General features: G+C 40.0%; 1 protein-coding gene across 1 annotated transcript in view; it reads left to right on the top strand.

The window, feature by feature from the left end:
- PDCD10 (programmed cell death 10) overlaps positions 1 to 16,812 on the top strand; it is a 47,379-nt gene extending 30,567 nt beyond the window's left edge. Inside the window, exons 4-8 of the mRNA XM_043997146.1 lie at positions 3,965 to 4,082; positions 7,193 to 7,319; positions 11,565 to 11,643; positions 13,291 to 13,373; positions 15,459 to 16,812. Coding sequence (XP_043853081.1) covers positions 3,965 to 4,082; positions 7,193 to 7,319; positions 11,565 to 11,643; positions 13,291 to 13,373; positions 15,459 to 15,540 — 489 coding nt within the window. The 3' untranslated portion in view covers positions 15,541 to 16,812. The remainder of the gene's footprint in view (positions 1 to 3,964; positions 4,083 to 7,192; positions 7,320 to 11,564; positions 11,644 to 13,290; positions 13,374 to 15,458) is intronic.
- The last annotated feature ends 5,883 nt before the right edge of the window (positions 16,813 to 22,695 follow it).

Here is a 22,695-nt window from a genome sequence, read left to right as displayed (position 1 = left end):
CAATTGTTGGACATCTCTTAATTTCCAGTTTTTTGCCACTACAGAAAATATTACTATTTATGTTGTTGTTATTTGCTTGCATTAAGTACACTTATCATTTGGTATAACACTTTGCTGTTCTTTAGGTAGGCATAATTTTTTAAGTAATGTGTTGATTAAAATTAGAATCAAGGTTTCATTTGGATTTAGGCACATCATAGTTCACTAATGACTGTAAATTAATCCAGATAAATCTTTTTATGGTACATAAAATTAAGTTTTGATATCATTCTGATCACTATTACTTACTCTCTCTTCTCACCAGTCCATTTAAATAAAACATAATGTTTTAAAATACTATTTTTTTGAAATATTTAGTATACCAAAAGGCAAAGAAGGAATTAATCTTAAAGGATCATGAAGTCATATAAATTATTAGAGCTTAGAAAGTGCCATAGAAATCAGTCATAGAGATGCCTGGATTGAGGAATGGCCGAACAAATTGTGGTATATAAATGGCATAGAATGTCTTTGTGCTATTAGAAAGGATGGGTGGGATCAATACAGAGAAGCATGGAAAGATCCAGATGAAACAATGCAGTGACATCAGCAGAGCCAAGAAAACAGTTTACACAATGACAACAGGGGCATAAATGGAAAGAAGAGACACACATAGACTAAGAGTGAAGGTTTAAAAATTACAAAGATCAAGCAGGATTCAAAGGAAGAAATAGAAGAGTATACTACCAACTCCTGTCCCTTTATAGACATGGGAGGTCTGTAGCTGTTGCATGTTTGAAGAACCTTCAGTATATTCAATATATTTGAGACTATGCTCATTTTTTTTTCTTTCTTTTTTCTTTTTAATAGGGATTTTAAAAATATTTGTTATATAAGATGACTCTTTGAGAGGGATACTGAGGAGAAATATGATGATGTAAAAAACATTTTTACATTTCTCAAAAAATAATTAAAATAACCACATTTCGGGGGCAGCTAGATGGCACAGTGGATAGAGCACCAGCCCTGGAGTCAGGAGTACCTGAGTTCAAATCCGGCCTCAGACACTTAACACTTACTAGCTGTGTGACCCTAGGCAAGTCACTTAACCCCAGTTGCCTCACTAAAAAAAATAATAATAATAACCACATTTCTTCATAATTGCAAGAATGTACCATTCTGCAATAATATCTTAGAATGGTGTTTTTCTGCTGCGAGTAGTATATTGACTATATTTTTTGAAGTGTATTTTCCCTACAAAATTTAGCTTTGACTTTATAAGCTTGCATGACCAGCCCTTTAGTTCATATGCATTATCAATTTAGAACTAAAAGGGATCTTGAACATCATCTCAATTTAAAAACATTATTTTGAGAATGGGCCCAAAGGCTTCAGCAGGCTGACTGCCAAAGCAGTCCATGATACCAAAAATTCTTCAAAACCCTGAACTAGAGACACCCTTTCATTTTAGATAGGAAACTGACTGAGAGAATTCAAATGATTTGTGCTTGTTTATTTCCTCTTAGGTATTTTACCTATAATTAGTATAATCCTTGCCTGGTGCTTAAAGTTATACCAGAATTCTGGTTACTTGAACCTACCCACTAGACTTTTCCCAGATGTAGGAAACGTTATGATGGCTATAGTATTGTTTTGCTATGTCTGTTGAGTGACTGATTTTTTTCATGAGACTATTAGACAGTACTTTCTATAAAAGGAAGATAGACCATAATCTAAAAAGCAATTACCCATTACAGTGGTGTGTTGTGAATGTAATAATTCTGTGTAGCTGAATGAATTGGTAGTAGGGAATTGTCATGGAATCTTCTCACTTTTTTGGAGGGGAGAGAGGACCAGACCTGTGATTTCATTTCAGGGCATTCCTGTAAGGAAGCTCCCTCTCCCAGTGCAGATGACTCTTATTCTGCACTTTATGTTTACCAGTTGTTGGAACACTAAGTACCTGTGGACTGTGAAATATCTACTGCCCTTCTGCCTTTCATGGTCTTGCCAGTGACAGGCCACATTTAGACAGAACTTTAATGTTTACAAAGGGTTTACCTGCTTTATCTCATGGGAGTCTCATAATAGCCTTGTGAAATGGGTGCTTTTAACAGACGAGGAAATTAGGGCTGAGGAAAGTTGTGACTCCACTAAGTTGGTGGTGGTTGTTCATTTGTGTGACCCCATTTGGGGTTTTTATGGCAAAGATATTGGACTGGTTTGTCATTTCCTTCTCCAGCTCATTTGACGGATGAGGAAACTGAGGCAAACAGGTTTAAGTGAATTGCCCAGGGGCACACAGCTAGTAAGTATTTGAGGCCATATTTGAACTCAGGTCTTCTTGACTCCAGGTCTGATGCTCTGTCCTCTGCACCACCTAGCTTCACACTAAGGTTACACAACTAATAAGTATATGAAATGGGATTTCAAAGCATTGTTTACTTTTGGGGGCGGTTGGGGAGGGGTGGGGAGAAGACCATAGAAGTCACCTAATACAACCTGATCATTTAAGCAGTGAGTAATATAAAGCTATAAATACCATAGCTATACATCTAGGAAGTATCAGATGTCTTGTGACTATCAAGTTCTAACCTTTTTTTTACACAGTATTGCTTCTCTGAACAGGATCCCTTGTTTAAAGACAGTCTTTTACATAAAGATAAATGGATATGGATCTCTATTGATCTCTCTATGCACAGGGTGTCCCAAAAAGTCTTGGTGCAGCTTAAATCTTTAATAGTTTAAAAGTACATTAAGACTTTTGGGACAATCTGTATATAAAGAGAGGTAGCTGTGGTTATACAGAATCCCGTTGAGCACATTTTACTGTTGCTTATCATCTATCAAAATGAGTTAGCAGAAATAGTAGCATTTGACAGCAGTCCATTTCTTGATTGAAACAGATGTAAATGTGTGTTCATTATTTCAGTCTACAACCTTGAAGTGTGTGTTTCCTGCAGTTTAATAAAAACTAAGGTCATGATGCTGTAAGTTCTGGGGGATATTGTGTTCTTGATGACATCAGAGCTGAATTGAAGAGGTTAAAGTGTATTTGATATAAATAGAAGGAGAAAGGTTGCCTTCTGATTAGGGTTATAAGTCGGTGCCTATCTTGGCCACTTTATACAAAGGTAAGGATATAACCAGTGAGAAGTATTAAATGGGCAGACATCCCTGGAGGAAATAGTAAACCTAAAGTGTGACTTTTAAAAGAACAACAACAGCAACAAATTACAGAGGAGAAAGGGAGTGTCTAACTTAGATGAATTTAAAACTTTTTATGATCAGATTTAGAATGGCTGGAAGATTGTCGCCTCTCGGGGAGGCTAAGGAATAGCAGGTGACCTGAAACTTCATCAATGAGACATTCTCAGGATGTAGTCAGATTGTGGTGATAATCTGAAAGCCAGACAAGGAAATAACATTCTAAGGACAAAAAAAAAGTGATAAATAGAAATGACTGTGGGAAGGTAGTTAAGAACTCTATTCTCCAACAAAATCTGTAGAAAATATTCTGTGTCATTTTCTGAAATTATTAATAGCGGATGTTGAAATATTAGAAAAGCTATAGAGATAAATGCCAGCATGATCCTTAATTCAAAATATGGTCTTGAAAGACTATATAAATTAGGGGAAAAGGAATCATAGTGTGTGTCAAGTCCAGAAGTAGGAGTCTTTTGTTGGTTTTGTTCTTCAAGAGTATATAAAGGTAGAGAGTTTGAAATGTTCAATATGTTTTCTCTCAAATTGAAAATGGGTCAGTAGCTGTAGTGAAAATGAAAAGTTGCTTTGATGCAGAAACAATGACAAAACTCCAGAAATGGTTGCCATTGTGAAAAAAGGACTACAGAGGGGTCTAGTGGTTATTTGTTGAGTTTCAGAAAGCCCAGTTGTACAAACAGATCACACCTAAAGCAAAGGTTTGGCTTCAGTGTGCTCATTTGTTTTCTCTGTTTCATTGTCAACTTTCTCCTTGATCTAGGCTGAAAAAGAAAACCCAGGTCTCACCCAGGACATCATTATGAAAATTCTGGAGAAAAAAAGTGTAGAAGTTAACTTCACAGAGTCCCTTCTTCGGATGGCAGCTGATGATGTAGAAGGTATCAGAAATCAGAACTTATGTTTATAATTTTGTGCCTTGAAATTGCTGAATAGCATTTCCCTAAGAGTAATGTAGCTCAAGCTTCAAAGAGACTCAATTCTTTGGAAAAGAAGCTATGTGGAATAAAAAAACTTACCTTTTTAGTTGATCAGTGAACTATTAGCAAAGTTCACTAAAAGATAATGTATAGATTTTTGTAAGAGCTTAGCTATTTAAATAGAACAATTAAGTTCTGATCCTGCCCTCAAAGAAAGGGATTTCAGTATGCATGTTGACTCTTCCTCAAACACCCTTAACTGTTCAGCTCCTTGACCTACTCACTTCCCATGACCTTCTCTGTCCCACCTCATGCACATACAACAATGGTCAGATCCTTGATCTCAACAGATGTACTTCCTCTGTGTTCAAGAACTCTGATTTCCCCTTCTCTAACCATAATCTATTGACTTTCTACCTCTTGTTCTGCTTTCCCTTTAAAAAAACCTTACTCTCGGGGCAGCTAGGTGGCACAGTGGATAGAGCACCGGCCCTGGAGTCAGGAGTACCTGAGTTCAAATCCGGCCTCAGACACTTAACACTTACTAGCTGTGTGACCCCAGGCAAGTCACTTAACCCCAATTGCCTCACAAAAAAAAATAAAAACAAACAAAAAACCCCAACCTACTCCCCATCTATAGTGACCTTCAATCCCTTGACCCCTCAGTTATCTCTCAACACCTCATAGCTTTAGGTGCAAAAAGTTGCTATTGCCAGAAAACTGGAAAGTAGTCTGGCAGAAACTAGGCACAAACATCTCACAGCATACAGCAAGATAAGGTCAAATAGAAATAGAAATACAAGGTGATATCATAAGCAAATTAGAGGAGCATGAAAGAAATTACTTGTCAGATCTATGGATAGTGTAAGAGATTACCAAATAAGAGATAGATATGTTCATAGAGGTAAAATAGCTAATTTTGTTCATATGAAAAAGGTTTTGCACTAACAAAAGCAATACAACCAAAATTAGAAAAAAAAAAGCAGGAAACTGGGGAAATAATTTTACAGTAAGTTGTTTTGATACAGACTTTTTTTCTCAAATATGTAGGTAATAGAGTCAAATTTATAAAATACAAATCATTCCCTAATTGAAAAGTGGTCAAAGGATGTGAATAGGCAGTTTTCAGAATAAGAAATCAAAACCCTTAATAGTCATGTAAAAATATTCTAAATCACTGATCTTTAGAGAAATGCAAATTACCACCTTTCATTCATCAGAGAAAAGGGAAATGACAAATACTAGTGGGGATGTGGGAAAATAGGTGCATTAGTGCATTGTTGGTGGAGTTGTGAATTAATCCCAACATTCTGGAGAACATTTTGGAACTGTGTCCAGAGCGCTGTAAAACTGCATACCCTTTGATCCAGCAAAACAGAAAAAAGGAGAAGGATCCTTGAGTATAAAAATATTTACAGCAAACCTTTTTGTGGTGTCAGACAGTGGGAAACTGAGGGGATGTTCATCAGTTGGGACATACAAGTTATGATATATAAATGTAATGGAATACTATTATATTCTAAGAAGTGATGAAGAAAGTGGTTTCAGAAAAATCTGAGAAGGCTTATGTGAATTGATACAACGTAAAGTGAACAGAACCAGAACAGTGTACACATTAACAGCAATGTTGTAATGATAATAACTGAAAGACCTAGCAATTCTGATTAATACAATGATCCATAAAGGGAAGTAGTTTTGATAGAATTGTAGGGACAAAAGCCAATGTGGTTTTTCTAAAAATTTAATGGTGCAAAAAAGGAAGAGATGTTCAGGAGATTTGTCGTGCAGTTGGATATTGAAGATGGGAAAATGTTTAGACCATGTATTTCAGAAAATGAAGTGTGGAAGGATTGTCTGAAAATAGTGAAGAAGGTGTGGCTGAGATCATAGGATCACACCTTTCAATTGGGTGGAATCATGACTTTGTTTAATGAAACTCAGCAACCCCAGAACAGGAGAGGAAATCACATAAAGGGTTTTTGCTTAGGATTGGCTCAGCACATTTGAGATCAGCAGCAGAAGACAGAAAGGTCAGGGATTTGACAGTGGCAGCTTGTGGATCATGAAGGTGGCAGGCTATAAAATCAAGACCAGCTGTAGGGGCAAGTGACACCAGAGCTAGAGGAGGTAGTCTCAGAGGAGACAGGTAGGATTTGAGGGACCATTAGTCATGATGAGGGGAAGGAGCATGACGATCAAGAGAGGTCGAAGGTTGAGAACCTCTATTCACAGATGGCTGAGTATCCAGTGTGGGCCTTGAGTGTGGGGTGGGGTGAGATGGAGACCAGGAGGTCATTCTGCTGGAATGAGTGTGCTCCAGGGGCTAGAAGGAATAAGATTGGATTAAGTGCTTGGATTGAATTTTTCATGACTTTGAATCCAGATGGAACTAGCTTTAAAAGCCTAGACATTTTGTATCCCCATGTGTATGTGTGCTGAATGTTTTACTGGCCACAGAGTTTGGCTTGCTATCCATAAGAAAATAGGAAATAAAGTATATTCTTTCTTCACAGTGTGAAAATGCTACCATGTTTCTCTGATAATAGTTCTCAATGGGATTTACTTAGAATCTTTTTCATTTACTTCTTTCAGATTGAGGGTTAAATTATAAGTGACCTCTTTTTAAAGAAAAAAATTTCAATTAAGAAAAATCTATTTTCTCTCCCTTCTTTATTGTGGGTAGAGGGTGGGAGGCAGAGAAAAACAAAACCCTGGTAATAAATATGCATTAGGCAAGCAAAACATCCATTATCACATTGGCCATTCCCAATGATATATGTCTCATTTTTGCACCTTGAGCCTCTCACCTCTCAGTCAAAAAGTGACTAACATGCTTCATCAGTCTCCTGGATTATGCTTGGTTATTGCATTGATCAAATGTTTTTATGTCTTTGAAAGGTTTTTTTTCCCCCCTTGGCAGTGTTTTGATGATTATCGCATTTTTCCTCCTCTACTTTCCAGTCATTTTTTGTCTTCAGGACATTGCTCTTTGGCCAACATAGATTTTAAGCCCTGGGACTTGAATTAGACCTGGAGATACCTGATATTTTGTTTAATACTTAATTTTTCAGAGTATATGATTGAGAGACCAGAACCTGAATTCCAGGACTTGAATGAAAAGGCACGAGCACTTAAACAGATTCTGAGTAAGATCCCTGATGAGATCAATGACCGAGTAAGGTTCCTTCAGACAATCAAGTAAGTGTTCTGTTTGCATTTGGTCAGAGCAGTCCCTGAAGGCTTTCATTTTATGACATGTTAAAATCGAGATTGGTTTTTTTTTTTAAAGAAAATTGTCAGACTGCTGTTCAATCCCAAATTATTGCATTTCTCTCAAAGTTTGTTAAATGCACAGTTTAAAAACATGACAGGTTTTAACATTGTTGTTAAACCATCCACGTTAATTATTATGGATGTAAAATGGAAAGAATTAGAAGACAGGTGAGCTAGTAAATAGGCAGGGCCTGGAGGACATTTAGTCTCATGAGGAAAAGCAAAGGGTTCGATTTAGTTCACTAAGAGCAGGGAAACTATGGAAGACTGGGCATAGAGCAGAAGAGGGGACTCAGGATGCCTTTTTGGATGTCCTGGCTGGAAGCGTCAAGATCGGGCCAGATGGGTCATAGAGGAAAGACTCAGTTTGTGGCCAGGACCTCAGCTCCAGTCGCTGGCTCTGCCACTGACTCTCCTGGAGTACTGCTGGTCAAATGTCATCTCTCGGGGCCTCAGTTTCCTCATCTGTAAAATGAATGACACGGTTTAAGCTGATTTCCGACTTCCTCTAAAGTTCTAAATCTTATGTATAGAAATCTGTTCAGGTATTTGAAATCCAAAGTAAACAGTATTTTGTTTACCGGCTCGCCACCGGACTCCTGAATGGAGGAACAAGAGTAAGGCCGTGACTTTGCCCAGCTCTGCCTCACTTACGTCCGGTTCACTTGTAAGCCAAGACATCACCTTCCTGATGTTGTTGGTCCTCCTTCAGAACAAAGGACAAACAACAACATTTCTAGGGATTCCTCTTTGCCTAGAAATGGGATAACCATTGGACCTGCGAGTTCATTGGAAGAGGTAATTCCAAGATAAGGAAACTTCCTCTGCCAGTGCAGGTCAGCACCTTCCCTGCAGGGCCCCGGGAGGTTAAGTCGAGTGCTTAGGGTCCCAGAGTTAGAAAGTGTCAGACATGGGAATTCAGCCATTCTTTCTGCTTCGAAGCCAGCTCTCTTTTCACTCTACCCACGTCTTTCATACCTAGAAATGCTTCCTTTATTAGTAAAAAGTATCATTGACCTTTAAGATGCCGAAATAGTTTTTCTTCACAAAGAAAGCGGCATTATAGTGTGTAGGAAGCACTGGCTCTGTTGGAGGGGTTCTGAATACTTTTGGTGCCATGGGCCCCTTTGGCAGTGTAGGGAAGGTTATGGGCCCGTTCTCAGATGTTTTTATGTATAAAACAAAATGCACGCAACTACAGAGGGAACCACTTCTATTGAAACAGAGTCAGTGAAGTATTTCTTTTAAAACAAAAAAACACAGGTCTCAGAACCCAGGTTAAGAACCTTCCTAAAACAATCAGATCAGGTGCTTTTCTGTCCTGTTACAGCACACAGGCTAGCTGTGATGGGGCCTTGGTTCTGAATACTTTCCCAGGATTGACATTTTGCTGTCTTGAACATACCATACAAATTTGGCCTACCAATGACTGTATTTGCGGTTTAATAATAGGGATGGGTTGCCTGAGCCCGTCGCTGGCCAAAGTTGGTGGTTTTACTCTCTGGAGTTCCTATTTATATGGCCACAGCATTAGAATTGAACATGCAACCCTGGTCCCCTAAACAACATGTGCTAACCAATGGAGGAATCCAGAACTTATTAAGCAGTAATTGATATATACTCTGTTGAGGATTACAAGATTCCAGAGGATTGAGAAATGAATGAGACCTTTGAGTTTAGCCAGTCAGTCCCCTTCCTATTACAAATGAGGAAACTGAGGCCCACATAACAAATGATTTTTCAGCCCAGGACTCTTTCTACAAAATAATAGTATACTAAAAACTTAGCAATATTTTCATAGGGCATTTGTTTCAGTAAATATCTAAGCCGTGAATTTTTCATTTTGTTATAAAGTGCCAGCTCCTTGGGTCTGTGAGATTTAAAATTGGATATTAGATCATAAATCTCCCCTCTTAAACCTTTCCCTTAATTTATCTCCCAGACTAGTAAATGGAAGAAGCTTCTGGTTTTCTAGTTAGAGCTTTTATTGTATGGTAGTCACAAGGTGATGTTGATTAGAAGGATAGGAAAGTAGAAACACAATACAAATTGTCTTAAGTCTAAGCTTAGTCTATATTCCGTATAAAACTCACCAAAAGAGAAGGCCACCTTTGGGGAGAGAGAGACCGTCTGTGCAGCACAGTCAGGAGACCAGCAGAGCAGGAAAAACCTCCACTTCTGTTCTCTCCTTGCCTTTTAAGCTCGCACCCCGGAAGTCGAGTGTGTAGCTCATGCCGTTGGTCTCCTCCCCAAAAGGGTGGTCCTTAAAAAAAAAACCTGGCATCTTTCAGTTATCCTAACCGACTGTTAAAAAACTTTCATATTTTTTTACCACAGGTCCCATGCAAAAATAAACTATCTCATATTCCTTTTATATTTTGTCCTGTTAGTAGCTTAGAAAAAAATCTAGCCTAATGTTAGTTAATATATTTTTATTTTCCCCATTTACAAATGCTCATTTTAATAAAAGCAGAGGATCATGTGGCTTTTCCTCTTTGAGGGTTCCTGGGTTTCTGTACACACTGTCCCAGTAGGTTTCTGTTTGCTTTGCAGCAGAAGCCAAAGAAACAGCTGTGTGACTGACAGCTCCTCGTGTTAAACCGAAAACACGATAGGTGGACAGGCACCATTTCTGGAAAAATTTTGATTTGATGCATTGAGCTACTTGCTTGCAATTGAGTGTATTTACTGTGATGCAAAGTTTTAATGAGATCACAGGCGGAGGGGAGCCCCCAAGGCTTTTTCTTTCACTGCCCTTATTTCTGTGCAGTTTTGCCCTTTACATTTCTCCATCTCTTGCGCAGGCTCAGACCTATTTGAAAGAGCCTAATGTACACCGACCTCGCTTTGCCATTTTAAAGAGGTGCCAAGCGGCTGTGGCTTAAAATCTGGGATGTTTTACAAGTGATCTGAAACCCAGGAGTCATCAGGGATCCATGGTTTGATTAAAGTTGTCATTCTCTGCACTGTCTTTGTGCAGCCACAATCAAACCCCATATTCCAGGCGGGGCCAGGGGTCACCTCCCCCAGCAGACTCTGCGCTTCCTGAAGGCACAGGCTGGCTTTTGCCTTTCTTTGTATCATCAGCACTTGGCACAGTGCCTGGCCCTGAGGAGGCACTTCATAAATGTGTGTTGACCATTGATTGGCTGTCTGAGAGCTGTGGATCACCGCCATACCCGGCAGCACAGTGGGCTAGAGTAGAGTGTTCTTACTGCACTTGCTGGGGGTGTGCATTGTGTTCTGGAACCAAAGCTTTTAAGTGATAGCCATGGTGAACATTGAGCTTTGCAAAAGAGGAATTCAGAGGACGTTTGGCATGGAAGGAACGTGAGACTCTTCTGACACTGTAGAATGGCCAAAAGTTCAGAATGCTGGAAAAATGACATTAAGGTGGGATGTGTCATTTGAAAAGGGCAGCCTTGTAGATAGGAACCTAAGTCTAGATCCTTCCTCAGAAACCTACCGGCTGTTAGTCATTAGGGAAGTCACTATCTCAGCCTTCACAAGCCTGTGGTAAGAATCAGATGAAAGAATATATGTAAATGTTAACTATAATCTATCATTTCAGAAGAATTTGAACATGGATCTTAAATTGAATAATAATTGCTAGGCAATGAATGGGAGGTTCTGAGGGAATTGAATTGTTACATCATCTATCATTGAGCTATGAAAGCTGAAGTAATAGTTAGTGTTAGGAGTAAAACCTAGAGGGGGGAACTACATAGCATGGATTTCCTAGGGGAGACCTAGCTCTGAATCCCAAGTCAGATGCATAGTCCAGGGTGAGGGTGGGATGGGGACCAAAGAAAAAGAAGGAAGTTAGACATTTCAGAAGATAAACTAAAGGAAAGGTGAAATCCCTCAAGCAGCATTGAGTAATGAGAAGATCTCAGGGCTAAGAGAATGGAGAACCAGCCTCCATCTATGGATGTGTGCTCTTGAAACACCAGGTCTGCCAGGATAAGGGTGCTTTACTACTTCTCCATATTTTTGCATCAGAATGACATGATTAGCCAACTTTGGAGAATGGTGTCCTGGGAAGTAGGTTTTACATTGAAGCTCCTCCTGTGAAAAGAAAATAATTTCTCTGTTTTTTTAAAAAACAGTAAAATCTCTATATAGATGCAGCTGATTTCAAAAGCTGCTCAATTTTTCATTTCCCAACAGGGACATCGCCAGTGCAATAAAAGAACTTCTTGACACAGTAAACAACGTCTTCAAAAAATATCAATACCAGAACCGCCGGGTAAGTTGGGCAGAAGCGCTGTCGGCAACTGCCATGGTTGCTTTGGCCCCTCACTTGCTGCAGATAACCCTACAGAGGTAAACCCTGGGGAAAGGTAACTGCTAGAATTGAAGGCATGTTATAAACCGATGTGTTCCTGACCCTTCCATTTGAATATGTTCCTTGGGTGGGACTGACTGGTCCAGATCAGATACCTGTCATCTTGATTTAATGATGCTTCTAGGATTCATGATCTTATCAGTGTGGGGATTCCCTTCCCTTATTTAGGTTATACCATCTTTGCTTTTCTGGGCAGCCCCAGGAAGTTGCTATGAGTAAACTTCTGGGCTCCATCTCCCCAGTCATAGCTAAGCAGACCCTTAAACAACTGACATACAATTAATTCATTGCTTTCTCCTTATTACCAGCTAGGTGTGGCATCCTGCTGGTCTGATCTTAAAAAACCTAGCTTTGGTAGTGGTGCATGCTGGGCTTGTAAGGCTGTAAGCCAGCCTTAGTTTTTATGCTAAGGGGACCTACTTCCTAGGGTTCTCCGGAACTGAGGAGTTCCTGTGATGCATTTCCCTCAGACTGTAGACTGGTTTTTTACATAAGAGATGAAAAAAATAATAAATTTTATAGTAAAAGCTGGTGTGCTGAAATGATCATTAAACTTATTTTCCTCCATTTCTACTGAGTATAGGAATACGTAGAAGGCACAGCATTTACTCATAACCAAAAATTATGTTCCAATTTTTCCAGCTTTCCAGTTGAATTAAGGGGGTTGGAGAAAGTAACAATAATACCTTTAAGCAGGAAATGATTGTGGCAAAATGGGTATTTGAGAATGTGCATGTTAGGAATTTGGAGAAAAGGTTGAACTCTGAGCCCCTTGGGTAGGGATAATTTCAAGAAAGCATAACTGGTCCAAAATCTATGGTGCCAACATCTTTATAAAAATTCATTTGAAGGTGAGTTTGGGGCAAACTACATTTTTACCAGCCCATTTTAAATGAGGGGACAGGGAAGAGGTTTCAAAAGTCAACTACTCTTCACCACAGCTTCCAGAGGGAGTGGGATACTTGGTTACCATAGCAACATCTTGTGTGTATAATCACAAAGGAATTGCTCATAATTCAGTGTGTTTGCAACATTTTCTGGCACAGGCACAAATAAGACTGTTCTCGACCTCTTAGGCATTTTGGTCACCTTTAGGATACCTGTGGTCAAACCAATTCTCCCCTTCCTGACTTCGAGTTAGTCCTTATGGTCTCTATACTTGACATTTGGGAACCTGATTATATTCTCTTGAATTGTTTTTTTTGGTTTTGTTTTGTTTTTTGTTTTTTTGGCTTTGCATGTATACAAACCTTGTTTCCATCCAAATTGTGAGCTCAGTGATTTTTTTTTTAAAGTTATGAAAACATCAATAAATATAAATATGTCCGTATGCTAAAAATAAAGAGAATTATATTTGAAACCTTTAAAAAACAAACAAACCTAGCTTTGCCTTGCCTCCCCTCTCCAGTGAAGCCTTGGGGTACTAGATGGCAGTGGTCATCTGTTGACCTTTACTCAATCAGCAGCCCTCACTGAGTGTAACGTATTTTGTGCTATTTTAGACTCTTAGGGGCTTATCAATTCACTATTTGACTTCTTTCTTTTTAGGCACTTGAGCACCAAAAGAAAGAATTTGTAAAATACTCCAAGAGCTTCAGTGACACTCTGAAAACCTATTTTAAAGATGGAAAGTAAGTTCAGTGACCATGCTCTACTTTGATTTAGTATGCGTGCAGCTATAGTATTTGCAATTCTGTCTGAGGAGTCTTAAAGCCATCTAAAGCAACTGGCCCATAAATGTTAAAATTGCATTTAAGCAAACTAGTTCACTGGGGACTTGGGGGGAGAAGAGAGCATTTTTAGATTGTACATCTTAAGTTTGTGCAAATAATGGGGGGAGATAGGCAGGATTGTGTCTTATCATACCACACCTCACTTCTAATGAGCACAGTATTATTGGGAATTCAGGGGAGCTGGCCAGAGTACTGGCAAGGAGCCTCGGGCCATCTCGGTCATCTGCAGCCCTCAGGGAAGGCCCGTTGGCATCCAGCCACAGTCCTTTGACTTTTCATTAAGGGATAGCAGCGCCTCTGTCAGATTTTGTGCCTTGTAATTCTTCAGTGGTGGGATGTCCTCTTCTGGCTGCAACAGTTTCAGAGAGGTCACAGAGGCAATGTGGTTCACTGGAGTCAGGAGCCCTGGGTGAGAATCTTAGTTCTAATGCTTACCAGTAGTTGGGTGACAATAGACAAGTCATTTTACCATCCAGAGACTTGGTTTCCAACAATCCTTGCAGTGCCCGCCTCGCAGGGTTGTGAGGAGATGTTCAGCAGTCAGTGCGGCAGCTGCCTGTATCCTCACCATAGTTGTTGTGTGATTTCAGCTACAACTTTGGGCCTCCCTGGGCTCAATCCTGTTACACTTGTACAGGCTCCTTCCACATTGACTATGTGCCATGTCATAGATGGATTGAGGATGCCGGGACATGAAAGCGGCTCCATTAATAGTCACTTGACATTTAGTAATTTTAAAAACCAGAGTCAGTTCAGCAAATCACACACAGGTTTGACATTGGGAATGAATACATTGAGTCAAGTTCTTGAACTTCAGCGTAGAACATTTGACGTGCTTCTGTTCAAGTTGGCGGCCATTTGGGTACCAATTTTTAATGTTAATTTTTTTTAACTGACATGAGTTTTTTCTGAGTTTCTTTATGCTGAATCCAGTAAAATACTAAGTACTTTCAGTGGAAGAATTTTGCATAATGCCAGAGTGATTTCTGACTTTGAGTTAATTAAGAATCGTGATAGAGGAGGACCCTCTGAGGCAGCAATCCATTTGAAAGCCTACCTTTGATTATTGAGGCTTATCCAGGACCCCGTTGTTGGTGCTGTCCTTATTATTCAGTGTTGGCTTTTTGAAAACAGAGATGGTACCATAGGTTCCTAAGTAGGACATGTGTTCACACTGATTCATCAGTGCTTTGCCCGGGACCCCCTTAGAATTAGTTGGCATATTGGAGAGTGAGGTTGCAGACTTTGTAAAAGGCAAATAACTCGATTTCTTGGGAAATATTATATAATATATAAACATATCATAATATAATATATTACATAATATATAATATATAATCACAAGTGAACCTGCCTGTCTTAGGAAATGGGCAGTGTTAGAAAGTGGTAGAATTTGAAATCAGTTCTGATCTTCTTTGAAAGCGTTTCCTTTGTCTGCATATCGTGTATTGCAATAGAGAAGTTGAAACTAGCGTATAAAGTGCCTTGCATTCAGTACTGCTTATTCCCTATTAACACTGAGAGAACTGCTTGTGTCTGTTGTGATTTTGTTCAGGAGTTCTTCCATTTCTGGAGAGGTTGAGATGAAAAAAAAAATGCGCCAGTCACCATGAACATTTGAGGCCCAAATTTGGAGGAGAGCCAGGATGGCCTATAAGAGGATATTCCCTCATGGCCAGTCATCCTTAACTTGCCTTTTAGTACCAGCAGTAGCATGCATAATTGGCAACTCACTGTCCAGTTATGGTCTGTGATAACCACTAGGAGTTGTGAGTAATGTGGAAAGCTTGCGTTCAAATGGGATGAGAATAGAAACAGTGATATGCCCCAGAACAATGGCTTCACTTTAGAAAGGTGGTCTTAGCAACTGCAGGATCAGTTTTACTCTTCTGCAAGTCACATTAAAGATGAGCATTTTTGAATATGTGAGGGTTTGCTTCTAAAACTGTCTAAAATGCTACTATTTATGTTCTTTTGAAACAGGGCAATAAATGTGTTCATAAGTGCCAACCGACTAATTCATCAAACCAACTTGATACTTCAGACCTTCAAGACTGTGGCCTGAAAATTGTATATGTTAAGAGCTGTACGTTTCAGTGGTGGTGTTAAACTGCTGCCTTTACCTGTAAATTTTAAAGTTTGACTGTATAAATTATCAGTCCCTCCTGAAGGGACCTAATCCAGGATGTTGAATGGGATTATTGCCATCTTACACCATATTTTTGTAAAACGTAGCTTAATCATAATCTTACACTGAAGATTTTGCATCACTTTTGCTATTATCATTCTTTTAAGAATTATAAGCCAAAAGAATTTACGCCTTAATGTGTCATTATGTAACATTCCTTAAAAGAATTGTAAATATTGGTGTTTGTTTCTGACATTTTAACTTGAAAGCGATATGCTGCAAGATAATGTATTTAACAATATTTGGTGGCAAATATTCAATAAATAGTTTACATCTGTTAAACATTTCTTTACTTGAAAAAAAAAATATGTGTATAATCAGAAAACCAAGACAACTTGGTAACGTCTACAGAACTTCTAACGGAAGCTTGTTAGCCGTTTGTCACATTTTAAAACAAAAAGAGTTCATTATATATAATATATATAAATAGAAATATATATAGTCCTTAATCCATTTGGGCAAAAAGTAATTAGTGAAAATGTTTTCACTGATTACTGTATATGAGGTACTGAAATATTTTTTCCATTATCTCTAGCCTCTTTCAAAAGACTTACTTGTCCATTTATAGTGTATTTACACTATTTTGTCACTTTCTGAACTCAGAGATTTAACGATTTTGACTCTGAGAAATAAGTCTTCTGTCAGGCCGGGTCCTAATAAGCTTTGCACACCTTTTTTCATACAACCATAGCCTGAACTGGTAATAATTGGGGAATAAACCAATGCTAATTTGGTGTGACATTGTCATGAGTGTTTGTTATACACTCTTAAAATATGTACAGTTTTGTTTCCCAATAGAGAAGTTTTAAGGAAATTATGTATCAAGTGTTCATGTTAAGTAATTTCATTTTCCATTTATGATAAAAAAAATAAAGGAAAAAATAATTCAGAATTTGTTGATCGTATATAAAAAGGTTTTAGGTTTTTAACTAGTTTTCTATTGTAAGTTCTCATTACTACTTAAGGAATTTTCTTTTCTTTTTTTTTTTAAAGGGATCAGAATTTTAGAGACTGAGTTAGAATGAGTAAAATGTGTTTCTTTATGGAGAAAGAAAGTTTATGTAAAAGTAGAGTCACTGGAAAACATTTTATAGCCCATTAATTTATGGCTTTTTAAAAACCATCTTTGTTTCTCCCCTTTGAGATATACAGATAATAAAATTAATGAAATCAACATTCTTTACTATTTATAATGTCATAAATCACTATTCCATTCCGGGAAGTAGATAAATGTTGCTAGATTTACTCAGTAGACTATTTAAGAGAAAGACCAAATTAACAAGTCCATTTCTGGATTTAGCCCTGCAGCCAATTTTACCAAAGAACTGGAGACCTACTGTTGTGCAAATAAGAAGGAAAAAAGAAAAAAGACTACCCATGACCAGGAGGATCTTATAACACATCAGAGGAAGAGATATACAAAAGGAAGCTGAAAAACTGGGGGGAGGCTGCCACAGAGGATGGAGTATTTTCCTAACATTTTATTTTCTCTTTTTGCCACCTGTTCCCGTTCCTCCCTAGCCCCAGATTCCTAGCTCTGAAGAAGATGCATTAGTTATTACCCTGATAGTAAGCTTCCACGTTGTCTTAATCCTTTCTCCACATTTCTGCTGTCCCCAGTCCTTCTAACCCTAACAGCCAAATCAAGTGAGATCCTATCTGCCAAAGAGTGCTAAGCTAGGAATTGTGGGCACAAATACAAAGAATGAACAATCTCTCCTCTGCAGGAGTTTGTGCTTCTAATGGGGCAGACAACAAGTTTAGACATGTGTTAGAATAATCCCCTTGGCAAAGGTGGACTAAGTGGAGTGCGCTCTTCATTGGTGAGAATAAGAAATCAAGCTCCGCCCTCTGATCCCATCCTGGCTTCCATTGGATGGGCAGTGGCCAAGCTCGGTGAGAAGGCTCTTTCCAGACTCCCCTCCTGCCAAACACTTGACCTGTTCCCTCTGACTCAGTCTTTCCTGGGCTTTCTGTTTTTTATCCCCTTCACACACAGGTTTCTGGTTTTAACACTGATGAAAGATTTGTGTATCATGTTTATGGCTTAGTCATATGGGTGCCTGAAAATAAGGGCAAAGCTCTCTAGCCATCAGGTAGAAATGTGGAAATATGGTGGCTCCGATTAAGGAGGCTTCAAACACTTCAGTGACTTGCATGAAATCTGCAAAACATTAGGAATGTTTGACATTCGCTTACCTCAGACATATATATCAGGATACCTGGAGATGGCCCCAGATGTTTTTTAAGGCAATTGGGGTTGAGTGACTTGCCCAGGGTCACACAGCTAGTGTCTAAGGTGATATTTGAACTCAGGTTGTTCCATTTTCAGGATCAGGGAGCAGCTAGGTGGCACAATGGATAGAGCACTGGCCCTGGAATCAAGAGGACCTGAGTTAAAATCTCACCTCAGACACATAATAGCTATGTGACCCTGGGCAAGTCACAACCCCAATTGTCTTAAACATCCCAAGCTATCTAGTCATCCTGATATTTATCTTGCCACTGGACCCAGATGGCTCTGGAGGAGAGTGAGGCTGGTGACCTTGTATAGCCCTCCCTCACTCAAGTCCAAATGTCTGCAAGTCGTGACATCACCCAGATGTCATGATCTTCTTGGAAAACAAAGGACAAAACAGCCCCTTCAGACAGAGACTGGTCTTCCAGGGGAAAATCCTGATTCCTGGTTTACCTGGTGTCCATATTAGTGTCATGCTAACTTCTTTAGCCCAGGAAACATGCTCATGTTAAGTGACTAAGTGGTAGAGAAGGTGAAAGAAAGTGCACCAGAAAGGTTTAGATGAGCGCTGCAGGGCTTGTCAGAGGTGGGATTGGCTATTTGGCCAAGCCTCTCAACTCGGTCCTTCAGGAGGAGGACATCAGACTAGGAGACCACCAAGGTTCTGCTCTGTTCTCAGGGATGCACTCTTCTGAAGAACAAGCTGCAAAGGATGTAGGCTTGAAAATACCAGCTCCTAATTGGAAAGCAGGAAGTATGGTATTGAAGCTGGGCAGTGGAATGGATAGTGTATGCCACCTGGCATCAAGAAGCTTGACTCGGGTTCAAATTGTTAAGGGCTAAAATTCTAGCTAAACTGTCTAAAAGATCTAATGAGGGGTCGCCAATAAATTATAAGCTTTAGCAAGAGTTAGACTTTTAAGCATTTATTAAGGAGAATAAGAATTTGGTAAAGATAGAGAGAAAGGCCTACATTCATCTGTCTATTAAAGGGAGAGCACATTTCTAGCTCTGCTCTCCACCAGAGTCCAAAGGAAAGGCAGTCAGAGCGCCCAGCTCTTCCTTCTTCCTCCCACTAGCCAACGTCACTTCCTGACGCCAAAGCCATCAAAGACCTTCCTTTCATGGCAGAACTTTTCTACAGTAAGTCTCCAGCAGGTGGCGTCATTCCAATCGTTACAAAATCCTCCTGCTGACAATTACCACTAGTGTGGCCCAGGGCAGGTCACTTAGCCTGTCTCTCAGTTTTCTCAACTGTAAAATGGGGGTAACAGCACCTATGTTCCAGAGTTGCTGTGGGGATGAGATAACAGTTGTGAAGCTATTATCATAATTAGAACAAGAATAAAGGATTCCCCAGATAAACACATCATTGTCCCTTAACTTGGAAACACCTCCCCCCACCCCCAGTTTTTTTTTTAAAGATGGCTGGAGATTGGAGGATGAAACCATGGTCAAATACTGATGATTCCTGCAAAATAGGAGAGGAGAGATCCTTAAAGCAACAACTCTCATGCAAGAGAGTCCTCCCTGTACTGGGCCTCTTAAAGCAAAAGGTCAAATAGGCTTTGGCTTGGGGCTTTAATAGCCATTGATCTATTGGAGAAACAAACCGACCTAGAGCGGAGGAGAGGACTTCATTATGCTTAGGAGTGACTTAAGGGAGAGTCTGTTTAGGATTAAATCCCTTTGAGAGCCATAAATAGCTTGTTTGGGGCAGGGACTTCACAGGCCACCCAATCCCACCCTCATGCTCCCTTTTTATGGATGAGGAAACTGAGGACCTTAAATGACTTTGCCCAAGGTTACTCAGCCGGTGTCACGTATTGAGATTTGAACCCAGGTCCTCCAAGTAGAGGCAGGGCCCTTTTCACTCTTCTCTGCTGCTATTGAAAGAGTATGGAATTTGAGCAGCTAATTCATAATACTTTGGAGACAGATTTTCAAGAAAAAAAATCCAGGCAGTAACCAAGCAGGCCTAAGCAAACGAGCAAAAAATGGTGCATGGCTTAGTTGGGTCTGAAATGGTGTTTCTGAAGTGTTGGAGAGGCAATATGGCGGCCTGGGAAGATCAGAGGTTTCTTTTAGTCCCAGTCCAAATTGTACCAGCTGGGAGACCCTAGGGAGGGCCCAGCCTCTCCCGTCTTCTGTTTCCTTCATGGTAAAATAGAGCTAATGCTTTACTGGAGTTGTTAAGATTACTGTAGCAAAACTCCCTGGTGAGGCGAGGACCACATTAAAATGCAATTAGGAAATGTTTAACAAAATAAATAAAAATACAATACGACATCTGCTGCTGCTGTTCATGTCTGACCCTTTGTGACCCCATTTGGCAAAGATACTGGAGTGCTTTGCCATTTCCTTCTCTGGCTCGTTTTATAAATGAGGAGCACAGGTAAATAGGGAAGTGACTTCCCCAGGATCACACAACTAGTAAGTAGCTGAGGCCAGATTTGAAATCAGTAAGAGGAATCTTCCAGACTCCAGGCCCAGTGCTCTAGACACTGCTGACACCTAGCTTGCCCAACAATGCAACATAGATAATGCTAATCTGTGGTTTTCTTAATGTGCTGTCTGTAGGGGTCCTATTTGAATTTGAAACCTCCCACTACATGGTGGCAGAGAGGAAAGGGCTCTGTGACCCTCAAGACACTTAAAAAACAATTGTAGGTCATACTATGTAGTGCCTTCACCTCACATACATTGTGTGACCTGGACCTCACTGCAGCCCTGAGGATGCAAGTCATTTCATTTGTTTGTTCATTCATTCATTCATTCATTCATCCATCCATCCATTCAATAGATCAAACATGTTTTTAAGCACATGCTATGTTCCAAGCACCATGCTAGGTGCTACAGCTACAAAGACAAAAATTAAAAAGCCACCACCTCAAGAAAATCATACTCTAAAAGATGAGAGATAGATCTGTATGTAGGTGATTGGTGATAGAAATAGATGATAGAACTAATTGATATAAAAAAATGCACAGAGTTTGGGGTTGAGCGCATTAGCACTTGGGGGTCAGGAAAGGCTTTGTGTAGAAGGAGTATTGAGGCTGTGCTTGAAGGAAGAAGGTGAAGGTGAGGAGAATTCGTGTATGACCAACACAAAGTACTGATCTAAGAGGCAGAGTGGAATGTGTGTAAGAAGCAGAGTCAGCCAGTTTGGCCGAATCACAGAATGCACAAGGAAGAGGAATGTCCAAGGAGGCTAGAAAGGCAGGTTGGAGCCTGCTTGGGGAGGACTTTAAAAGTGAAACAGAGGAATCTAGTTAATCCTATTGTCGATAGGGAGCCACAGGAGTTTGTTAAGTAGGAGAGGGACATAGTCACATGTTCCCTTAAAAAAATTACTCTAGGGGCAGCTAGGTGGCGCAGTGGATAAAGCACCAGCTCTGGATTCAGGAAGACCTGAGTTCAAATTCGACCTCAGACACATGACACTTACTAGTTGTGTGACCTTGAGCAAGTCACTTAACCCTCATTGTCCTCCCCCCCCAAAAAAAAAAATTACTCCAACAGCTGAAGAAAAAGGTGGATTTGGAGGAGGAAAAAATCTGCAGCAGCCCCCTCAGGAGGCTAGGCAACATGCTTCTCATTCCTTACCTCATTGGAGCCTGACAACAAAGTGGTAAGAGGTTTTGTTCCTGTTTTACAGATGTGGCAAGGGAGGTGCAAAGAGATGGAGCAACTCATCCCTTGTCACACAGGCAGTACATAGCAGAGGCTGTATTTGAGGTTCGGTTTATTCCTAAGACAGTTTGGGGCAGTGCAAAGAACACAGGATTTGGAGTGAGACAAGATGTGGGTTCAAATTCTGGCTGAGATTCTTAGTAGCTCTGTGACCCTGGAGGTAGGTCACTTCATTTCTTAGTCCCTTGGCTTCTTCATCTGTAAACAGAGAAGGCTGGATTTGATGAGCTCCAAGTTCCCCTGCTGTTCTAAATTGATGGATGATCTTTGACAGTTTTGAATCCTCTTCCTGACATGCACCGACTGTATGTGTGACCCTGGAGGCTAGCCCCTTCGCCTGCCCGGGCCCCAGCTTCCACATGGCTCAAATGAGGGAGTTGGAAGATAACTGCTAAGGCCCAGCTTTTAACTTGTGGTTGAATGACTTGAGGGCCAACCTTCTATCCACTAGGCCCAGATACCTTTTTTCCCTAGGCTAAGGAAGTGGGGTAGAAACATTTTCAGTTCAGAAAGAGATTCAGGCTGGAAAGAACCTCATGGACCATCTTACCTGGGAGTAGCTTCTCAGACAGATATACCTAGATGAGAATATTTTTCCACATGAAGTTGATAACCCAAATGTGGGGATAAGAGGGCCCTCAAAAGTATCCTGGGCTTAGTATGGATGGATTCAGAGATACCTCTGGATAAAAAGAACAAGGGAGAGGATTATGGGTTTTGTTTTTGTGGGGTTTTTTTTTTTAAGCACAAAAACACAGCAGGGCCTGGAGGAATATTTTAAGCACCATTACTTCATAAATGTGCTAAATGTTTCACTCAGCATGAAATAATTAGGAGATATTATGATTTTCATTGTGAAAAAATAAAAGAGAAAAGGAGCTGGGAGAGCAAACATCTCTTCAGAAAGAATGACGTTCTGCCGGGCATCTCGCCTCTGAAGTTATAAATTAGAAAGAGGAAAGCTCTCTCGATAAATACCAGCCACTGGAATGTGAGGAATGAAGAGAAAAAAAGGACAGAAAGCACATGCTAATTGGACTCCAATTTCAGGGAACAGAGATGGGAGCTAGAAATGGAAACGGTCCCGCCGCCTCCTTGAA

Source organism: Dromiciops gliroides, chromosome 3, assembly GCF_019393635.1.
Source record: "Dromiciops gliroides isolate mDroGli1 chromosome 3, mDroGli1.pri, whole genome shotgun sequence".
NCBI lineage: Eukaryota > Metazoa > Chordata > Mammalia > Microbiotheria > Microbiotheriidae > Dromiciops > Dromiciops gliroides.
The sequence above is the reverse complement of the archived record's forward strand: the minus strand, read 5'-3'. Positions and strand labels throughout refer to the sequence as shown.